General features: G+C 38.2%; 1 protein-coding gene across 1 annotated transcript; it reads left to right on the top strand.

Annotated features, from left to right (window-relative positions):
* The first annotated feature begins 5,969 nt into the window (after positions 1 to 5,969).
* On the top strand, positions 5,970 to 7,790 carry LOC134201636 (uncharacterized). The gene is made up of 3 exons (XM_062676873.1): positions 5,970 to 6,602; positions 6,690 to 6,891; positions 7,600 to 7,790. Exons 1-3 carry the CDS (start codon positions 5,970 to 5,972, stop codon positions 7,788 to 7,790), a joined length of 1,026 nt encoding a protein of 341 aa, XP_062532857.1.
* Positions 7,791 to 11,071: the final 3,281 nt, after the last annotated feature.

Raw genomic sequence — 11,071 nt, 5'->3', positions numbered from 1 at the left:
AGTTAAGATATTATTTTTTTCTTAAAAATCATCATTGACTCTTTTCAGCGGATTAACAAAGAAATACATTTTTTTATAAATAATTTCATTGTTTATTAACTTAACAATTTGTTATAGAAAATTAATATTAATCGTTATATTTTTTTTCGAAAACTACAAAAAATTATAAAAACAACCATATATATAAAATATAGAGAAAAAAAAATTGTATTTTTTACAGCATTTTTGGATATTATATGATAATGAAATTACAGCCGTTACATAATTTGTCAAGCTATAAATTGTTATAACTTTTAAACTATAAGAGATACGGTAAAGGACACTCAGGTCATTTTTATAAAGGATTTATTTATCTTTAAAATAAATTCAAAATCGATCCTGTAACTATTGTTTATCAGTTGTTATAAGCATTTGATAAATAAATGAAAACTGATCGATAGCAGAATGTAAATGAGGTAAGTATAAATTAAAACTAGTATATTATTTAAACAAAATTATATTATATTTTTATCTATATTTTGTTATGTATGGTTGTTTTTATAATTTTTTGTAGTTTTCGAAAAAAAATATAACGATTAATATTAATTTTTTATAACAAATTGTTAAGTTAATAAACAATGAAATTATTTATAAAAAAATGTATTTCTTTGTTAATCCGCTGAAAAGAGTCGATGATGATTTTTAAGAAAAAAATAATTTCTTAACTAATTATTTAAACAATTGAAATATGAAAAAAACGATTTTAAACAATTAAAACATTTATTTAAGAAATTTTTTTTTTTTTCTAAATCTTTATTTCACCTATACAATAAGACGGTAATTCTTTTTTTTTTTTAAATCCCAAAATAGTCTATTTATTTATAAACAATTTCTTAACAAATAGCGTAAAAATTTTTTTTTAAATGTTAATTAAAACCTATGGTAGATGCAAAAACAGCAATATTAAGATATTACGAAAAAAAAAATTTTTTCATAACATTTTTTAGAAATTAAATTTTTTGTTAATTAAAAAAAATTATAATTTCAAATCAAATCAAATCAAATCAAAAAAGTTTTATTCAACATAAATGAAAGTACATACTTGTTGAACGTCAAAAGAATTACCGCCAATTCACAAGAATTAGCCTCCGTCCTGAGAAGAATTGGCAAGAAACTCAGCGGGCATGTTTTTTTTTTTTTAAATATTAGATTATTATTTTTATTTTAAATATTTTTTTTTTTTTAAATATTCATATTACAATAAGTAATTATAACATAACAATTTTACAATATTGAAATTCCCGGAGCGAGCAACTCACTCCCACTTTGTGCAATCTTCTAGATAATCATTGACTTTATAGTAAGCTTTATTGCACAGATGTTCTTTAATAGTTTTCTTAAACCTATGTATATGTAGGTTCTGAACATCTTGTGGGATTTTGTTGTACAGGCGCACAGACAAACACCCGAATGAATTTCGTATCTTATGTAACCTACTCATCGGCACAACAAGCTTGTGTTTGTTCCTAGTATTTCTATTATGTATGTCCGACATCTTAGGAAACTCCTCAATATGTTTACGAACATACATCAAATTTTCAAAGATGTACTGGGATGGCATAGTGAGAACTTTAATTTCTTTAAATTTTTCCCTCAGGGATTCCCTTGAGTGCATGTTATAAATAGCACGTATAGCTCTTTTCTGCAGAATAAATATCATTTCTACATCGGCCGCATTGCCCCATAGCAAAATGCCATAGGACATGACACTGTGGAAGTAACTAAAGTAAACTAAACGAGCCGTGTCCGCATTTGTTAACATTCTAATTTTTTTTACTGCGTATGCTGCAGAGCTAAGCTTACTCGCCAATTTATGAATATGAGGTCCCCACTGCAGTTTGGTGTCCACTGTTATACCAAGAAATACGGTTGACTCAACAAGCTCCAATGATTCCTCAGAAACAATTACATTACTATCTACTTGTCTCACATTTAAAGATGATTTAATACATTTTAAAGTAAATTTAATACATTTCGTTTTCTTACTATTCAATAATAGGTTATTGATACGGAACCAATGAACCACACACGAAATCGCATCATTCACTTCGTCATAGACTTGTAATTGTCGTTTAATTTTAAATAATAAAGATGTATCATCTGCGAATAATACGACCTCATGTCGGGACTCAATAAAACTAGGCAAATCGTTTATATATATGAGAAATAAAAAAGGACCCAAAATGGAACCCTGAGGTACACCCATTTTCAACGTGGTGCCTGAAGATCTATTTCCTTTCACATCTACTGTTTGTATCCTTCCTGATAAATAGGAAGTAATAAGTTCCAATGCACCATCCCTAATACCATAGTGATGTAGTTTCCTCACCAATGTTTCATGTTCAACACAGTCAAATGCTTTGGATAAGTCACAGAAAATTCCAAGACAATCATGCGATTCCTCCCAAGATTGAAATATATTTTTGATTAGATAAGCACCTGCATCAGTTGTAGAGCGACCCCTTGTAAACCCGAATTGTTTATTATGAAGCAGGTTATTTGAATTAAAATGTTCTAAAAGTTGTGTCAAAATAATTTTTTCAAAGATTTTACTCAACGTAGGGAGTACTGAAATAGGTCTATAGTTAGAGGGGTCATCAGTACTACCAGATTTAAAAAGAGGAATCACTTTACTATGTTTCATTAAGTCAGGAAATACACCACACTTAATACAATCATTAAAAATACTAACAAGATGAGAAGCAATAATGTCTATTACAGACTTCAAAACCTTTACTGATATTCCCCACAAGTCAGCTGTATTTTTTACATTAAGGCTATTAAAACTTTTTATTATATTGTTTGAATTAATTTTCTTAAATTTAAAAATTTCATTGCATTTCTTGACATGGTTATGCAATAATATTTCAGCTGCTGTGGGGGATGAATTTAGAGATGTGGTAGTTGAAACTGGAATGTCAGAGAAAAACTTTTCAAAAGCATTAGCCACATCTTCATGACTAGTTACCAATTTATCGTCTATTTTTAACGAGAATTCTTGATGGCTATTTCTGACTTTTCCACTTTCTCTACCAATGATGTTCCAAGTCATCTTTATCTTGTCAGGGGCATTTTTGATTAAATCACTTAAATGTAAAGATTTTGCCGCTAAACAAACTTTTCTAAATAGTTTGGAATAGTTCCTGACATATTGATGAAATGTTTCATCATTATTATAAGCTTTTTCAGAGTAAAGATCATACAATTTTTTTCTACTTTTGTACACTCCGGTGGTGGCCCACTCGCTGAACACCGTTTTGTTTTTTAATGTTACAGTTTTAGGAATAAATACATCAGTAAAGACCATATTAATTCTCTCAAACATATTCTGGTATGATAAATTTGGGTTTTTGTTATAAATAATTTCTGAATGTTCTTGCTTAATATTATTTCTAAACTTCTCAATTCGTTTTTTATTAATAGGAACAATCACAAGAGTATTTTTATCTTTAGAATTCATAATAGATTCAAAAGACACAAATTGTCCACTATGGTCTGATGTTAATTGATTAATAATTTTTTTGTTAATCGGTGTTACATTTGTAAATATGTTATCTAAACATGTTGCCGATGTGGTCGTTGTCCTAGTAGGCTCTAGAAATAAGTTTGGGAGGTTATATGACTTTAACAATGTTCTGAATCTAATAGTGGTATTTGTGTTTTCTAAAAGATTGATATTATAATCACCACATACAAAAATTTGTTTATTAGAGACAGAAAGCTTTAGCAATACATTTTCCAAAATATTTTCAAAAGAATCATATAACGCATCAGGAGGTCTGTACACACTTACAACAATGAATCGCTCAAGCTCTACGCAGGCCATTTCAATAATCCGTTCCACAGAGAGGCTCACAATGTCTCTACGTTCCTTACATTTATAATCTTTATTAACAATGATCAGTGAGCCACCTCGTATAGCATTCTCTCTGCAGAAGGAACTCACAACCTGGTGATTTTTAAAATTACAATTTAATTCATATTTTTTAAGCCAATGTTCAGTTACACATAGAACATTGAATTATCAAAATAATAAAGATTAAAAAATTTTTTTGCTTAACTTTATTAAGTACTTAAATGATAAGAGCTCCACGAAGGGAAAAATTTATAGATGAATTATTGTAACTTTTATACCGTAATTTATAAAAACAGAGATTGGAAAAAAGTTAGTTAATTAACAATGGTGTAAATTTTTGAAAAATCGATGTAAAATTTTTTTTTCACCGAGGTTTTTTTCCTTCAAGTGTTTACACCATAATTTATTCAAATTTTTAAATTGTTATTTAATACTATAAAAAAATTATTTAAGGTGATATACCGACTTTTTAGACTGCGCGCCTATGCCGTAGCGACCTCGCGGAGCGCAATTTTCAGCGTTATTTTTTTTTAATAAATAATAGAGATAGAATTCCGGGAGTTGGGACTTTTTTATTGGAAATTTCCTCCTCTTTCAGGATCTTTTTTCAAAATGCCTTAAATATCATTATTTTAGAAATTATTAAGGAAAAATCAAATTCCTTTTTTTTAAATCTTATTTTGTTTATAACAATCGCAATTTTTTATGTGCTAATAAGCCCTTAAAAAACATTTTTGTAGACATCATTCCGCATCCAATGAGCTATCGTACATATTTTTAGGAGCTTTATGTCTATTTAACACGTTTTTGAACTTGTTGACTAGACTAGAGAAGCAAGCAAAAGCTTTTCACTTTTGATTTTCATTTTCGATTCGTTCCTGTTCGCTTCATTCATTGAATAGGTGCTAGTGGCAACTTCTAAGTCTGTATTGTCTAAATCATAATTACCTGAAGGTATGAAAACAAATTGATTGAGTCGGATTTTTTTCTCTCTGACTCTCACGTCAGAGATTAAGATAAAATAGAGAGGTAGGGTTAGAGTTACATCACTAAGGCTTAAAGAATGAGGGTGCTGTCTTATTGACGTTTAGATGGAATAAAAAGCGGACTGCTATAGGTTGTGGTAAGCACATAATTAAAATGGTCAAAGGTAATGTATAACTGGAATGCAATATTGATTTGTATTCTCCGGTAGCGAGTATTTGGAATGTGTACATGTCTTTAGACAGTGGTTGTGTCTGTGTTTGTGTGCCTGCGTAATGTTGTGCTTGAACTGCGAAACACCTGATCCGACTTAGAAGAACAGGTAAAACAACTTAAAAATCTAACAATACAGCTGATATGCGTATAATGATATTGGGTACTCCAGAATAAATAAACAATATGTAGGTGTTTCTACTATATTTATGTATATTAGTTCATATTATTTATTAATTTACATTGTACACCTACGCAATATTTAATATTATATCATATTTAATTACGTATTCTATAACACACTCTCATACAGTACACAAATACGCTAAACAATCATACATTCACAACACTACTCAAAATTATATTATTTACACAAGCATAGTCGGGCTAGCTAGTTAGCAACTAGCGGTTGCGCTAGTATGCGGCAAAGACCCCGACTATGTATAACTGCGTACGTACTGGTCGTCGCCTGCGCCACGACTCGGCCGCCGCTCGCGGCCAGTCGGGTTTGATCAACGCCACGCTAACACTGTGTCACTCCTCGACTTACGCGTACTCTTTTGCTTCGTTACGATTTATTGTTTTCATCTATTTTGTATTATTGTGTTTGAACTTGCTACCGCTTTATCTGTGCCTTCTGTACTCCGTAATTTCTCCTTCTTAATATTGTTATACCGTCTGTGATTGGAAATAAACTGTCCATCCAATTACGGACTCGTTATTGTGCCGCCCGGCACTGGTGACCTTACCACCACCAACAACGACAACAAACTGGTGACCCACGACTACGAGCACCCCGGAGGAACAGATGTCGGAATCCAGCGGATCGGACACGGCGCGTTCGCAGGTAACTACACGACCACGGCGACACGTCAAGATGGCGTCGCCTGTCGGGCCAGCGTGCCCGAATACAGAACTACCCTCAACACACATCAGGATACCACCGTTCTGGCCTGAAAAACCCGAAATATGGTTTGCGCAAGTGGAAGGACAATTTGCCATCATGCGAGTAACTGACGAGACGGCAAAATTTTATCATATATTGGCCAGCCTCGATCGCCAATATGCCGCCGAGGTAGAAGACGTACTCACCGGTCCTCCCTATTACCAGCGGCTTAAAGAGGAGCTGATAAAAAGGTTGTCGGCGTCCCGCGGTAACAAGGTGAAGCAGCTATTGACGCACGAGCAGCTCGGTACACGCAAACCGTCACAATTCCTGCGTCACCTACAACACCTCGCCGGACCGGAGATCCCGGAGGACTTCCTGCGGACCATATGGACCAGCCGGCTACCAACCACATTGCAGCCGATCGTCGCGTCGCAGTCGACGCTTCCATTAGACGCACTCGCCGAGCTCGCCGACCGTGTCCACGAGATCGCAGCACCAATCCACCACGTCGCGGCAGCTGTGACGTCATCATCACCATCATCATCTGCGTCATCACAAATCAACCGGCTGTCCCAACAAGTAGCGGAGCTGACGCGGCAAGTCAGCGCCCTGACGACGCAGGTGCATCATCAACCGCGGCCGTAGGAGCGCGGGCGCGAACGTGGACGACAACGACAACGCAGCCACTCATCATCACGCCGGTCGCAGTCACACTACCGCAGGTACCCCATTTGCTGGTACCACAGCAAACACGGCGCCGAGGCGCGGAAGTGCGTGCTACCCTGCGACTACAAGGCGGGAAACCCGACAAGCAGGCAAGTGATGGCGACTCGCGACTGCCACAACTCTACGGGTCGCCTCTTCATCAAGGACCGCAGCAATAATATAGACTTCCTCATAGACACTGGAAGTGACATTTGTGTTTATCCTATCAATAAGTTGTGGGAACGCCGTTCTAAGACTAGTTATCAACTCAGTGCTGCCAATGGTACAGTTATAGATACTTATGGTTATACGCAATTAAATGTTAATTTAGGTTTACGCCGCAACTTTCCATGGCGCTTTGTTGTTGCTGACGTCACAAAAGCCATTATAGGCGTCGATTTTTTGTCTCATTATCGACTCATAGTGGACGTCAGCCAACAAAGATTAATCGATAGTCTTACCAATATGAGCACTGTAGCCAGTCTAGATGTAAATAATAATCGTGTTACTAGTGTTAAGATAATGACAGGTGGCGACAGTAAGTACCACGCTATCTTGGCTGAATACCCGGAGCTAACACGCCCAGCTGGTACTCCAGGTATTGTCAAACACAACACGAAACACTACATACGCACTACACCAGGTCCACCCGTAGCATGCTCACCCCGTCGTCTCGCGCCGGACAAACTTAAAATTGCAAAACAAGAATTTAACATTATGATATCCAACGGAACTGCACGTCCGTCTGACAGTCCATGGTCATCCCCGCTTCACCTTACTACCAAGAAGGACAACGGTTGGCGACCATGTGGTGATTACAGACAATTAAATTCACGAACAATACCCGACCAGTATCCGATTCGTCATATACACGATTTTTCACAAAGTTTGTCTGGTTGTAAAAATTTTTCAGTCATCGATTTGGTCAAGGCCTATAATCAAATACCAACAGCGGAGGAGGATATCCCGAAGACCGCCATCACCACGCCATTTGGTTTGTTTGAATTTCCTTTCATGAATTTTGGACTTAGGAATGCCGGTCAAACCTTTCAGAGATTTGTCGATGAAATGACGCGTGGCTTTGACTTTTGCACCCGTATTTAGACGATTTTCTTTGTTTTAGCAAAACACCACGTGACCACGAGGACCACTTGCGCCAACTTTTCAATCGTATGAAAGAGTACGGTGTTCTCATCAATCCGGCCAAGTGTGTTTTCGGTGTGCCTGAAGTTACATTTCTCGGGTACCAAATCTCTGAAAGGGGCACAAAACCACTGGATAGCAAGGTTGAAGCAATCAGCAATTTCCCCCCACCAAAAACCGTCCGAGAACTCAGACGATTTTTGGGGATGGTGAATTTTTACAGGCGATTTTTACCTAACGCCGCTCAGATTCAAGCCCCGCTGAACGCCTTGTTATCCGGTTCGGTTAAAGCTTCCCATCCGGTAGTCATGGAAGGAGATTCACTCAGAGCTTTCAAGGATTGCAAGAAAAGCCTTGCAGATGCAGCATTGCTGGCTCATCCTGACCCTCAAGCCAAATTAGGTCTAGTTACGGACGCCTCCGATACGGCAATAGGTGGAGTACTTCAGCAGCTCAAAGAGGAAGGTTGGCAGCCATTAGGTTTCTTCTCCCGCAAGTTGAGCCCGTCACAAATGAAATACTCTCCGTACGACCGTGAGCTCCTTGCGATTTACGAGAGCATACGCTACTTTCGGCACATGCTGGAAGCTACCCACTTCACAGTCTACACTGACCACAAGCCGCTATGTTACGCTTTCCACCAGCGGGATATCCTATCGCGCGTTGATGAACTGCAGACTCCTGTCGATCTCGAAGTGATGGCCAATCTACAAGCCTCAGATGCTGAACTCCAAGACCACCTAACAGGCGAGACTTCTCTTCGCCTAGTCCAGACGAGCATACCTGGGAGTCGTGCCATTTTGTACTGCGACGTCAGCACACCGACACCCAGACCCTTCGTTCCACATCAACTGCGCCAGCAGGTTTTTGACTGCCTCCACTCGCTCAGTCACCCAGGTCCCAATGCGACAGCTAAACTCGTTGCGCAACGCTTCGTTTGGCCACTGATGCCTAAGAGCTGCCGTGAATGGGCCAAGGCATGTTTGACTTGTCAGCGTGCGAAGATAACTAGACACGTTGCCTCACCTTTAGGTACGCACGTTTTACCTTCAGCGCGTTTCAGACATGTCCATTTAGACCTGATCGGCCCACTACCGCCCGCTGGCGAATATCGGAATTGCCTCACAGCCGTCGATCGCTTCACACGATGGCCGGAAGCAGTGCCTATTACTGACATCACCGCTGAAACAGTAGCCAAAGCGTTCATCTCCTGTTGGGTGGCGCGATACGGTTGTCCTACCGAGATCGTTACCGATCGAGGCGGACAATTCCAGTCGGCGTTGTTTCAACAACTGTCCAGGTCCATCGGTTTCGATCACCGGAGGACCACTGCTTACCACCCACAATGCAACGGTTTGGTCGAGCGTTTTAACCGACAGCTGAAGGCAGCCATCACCTGTCATGCTGACGTCAACTGGACCGAGTCTCTGCCGCTTGTACTCCTCGGCGTAAGGAGTGCCTTCAAAGAAGATCTTCAGTCTTCGTCGGCTGAGTTGGTTTACGGTGAGCCGCTTCGTCTACCGGGTGAATTTTTCGGCCATGATGTTGCCTACTACACCACCGACATAACCGAGTTCTCAGCACGAATGAAGTCTTTTGCCGAGAAGGTACGTCCTGTTCCACCCCAGCACCACTCCAAGCAAAGAGCCTTCGTTTTCAAGGACCTGAAAACTTGTACTCACGTATTCCTTAAGGAAGAAGTGATACGTGGCGCATTACAGCCAGCTTACACGGGTCCACACGAAGTACTCAAGAGAGGCGCCAAAACGTTTGTTGTTCGTGTTCTGAACAAAGATATGACAGTAAGCATAGACCGCCTTAAGCCAGCTTATATACTGTCGTCCGATGTTCCAGTACTCCGGGGCAACATACCAAAACTTCCCGATTCCGACCCGGATCCAAAACCAGATCCAGGGCCTCCATACCAGCAGACGACTCGATCGGGGAGAAAAGTACGCTTTCCCGATTATTATCGACCTGAGTAGGTCTCTGGAGAGGAGTGTTGTAGGTGTTTCTACTATATTTATATATATTAGTTCATATTATTTATTAATTTACATTGTACACCTACGCAATATTTAATATTATATCATATTTAATTACGTATTCTATAACACACTCTCATACAGTACACAAATACGCTAAACAATCATACATTCACAACACTACTCAAAATTATATTATTTACACAAGCATAGTCGGGCGCAACCGCTAGTATGCGGCAAAGACCCCGACTATGTATAACTGCGTACGTACTGGTCGTCGCCTGCGCCACGACTCGGCCGCCGCTCGCGGCCAGTCGGGTTTGATCAACGCCACGCTAACACTGTGTCACTCCTCGACTTACGCGTACTCTTTTGCTTCGTTACGATTTATTGTTTTCATCTATTTTGTATTATTGTGTTTGAACTTGCTACCGCTTTATCTGTGCCTTCTGTACTCCGTAATTTCTCCTTCTTAATCCACAGATTCGGTAGAATCTGGCGCCAAGTTCCGTTCAAAAATCCCGTTGTAAACGGAGCGCCAGACTACCGACTGTGTTTACTGTGAGCAGAACAGTTTTTTGAGGTTGCGAAATTTTATTTAATTCTACGGTACTTCTGGTTCCTAAATTGTATATTATATCAATCACTCACAACTTTATTTTACTGATATTAACTAGTTATATCAATTACAACAATTAATCTACTTGAAATTATTAATTTTATCACCACAAACTATGGCTCGCTCAAAAATTTCGATCCTGACTTTTTTCGATGTACAAAGTGACATGCCACAGACTATAAATATTCGAGAATGGTAATCTACGGCCGCCAGGGTGCGCTGGAATTATTCCTATTTGTAATGGATTTTATGACCTGGTAACTGAGACCTTTAGGTCATGTCTTATTTTAATTTATATTCATATTTTTATGAAAAATGATATTATGGAGTGAAATGAAATGTGATATTATGGAGTGAAATGAAATGAAGATGATTAATTTGAGACATTAATCAAATGGGATGAAATGAAATGAGATGAGATGATATGGAATGAAATATAATCTTAGTAAAATGGTGGTGGTCATTTACTAAGATCTCAGTGGACTTTTTGGAGGAAACCGAGAAGTTACGTACAGCGACTTTGTTTAATTTTCCCACATTTGTGCACTTTCACAGATATTAAACAGTTAATAAACCACTATTATTACACATTTAAACCCGAAGAAACACTAAATAGACAAATTAAAACAAATCACACA

The sequence above is a fragment of the Bombyx mori genome, chromosome W (genome assembly GCF_030269925.1).
Source record: "Bombyx mori chromosome W, ASM3026992v2".
Taxonomy (NCBI): domain Eukaryota; kingdom Metazoa; phylum Arthropoda; class Insecta; order Lepidoptera; family Bombycidae; genus Bombyx; species Bombyx mori.
This window is presented reverse-complemented; position numbering and strand designations above follow the sequence as displayed.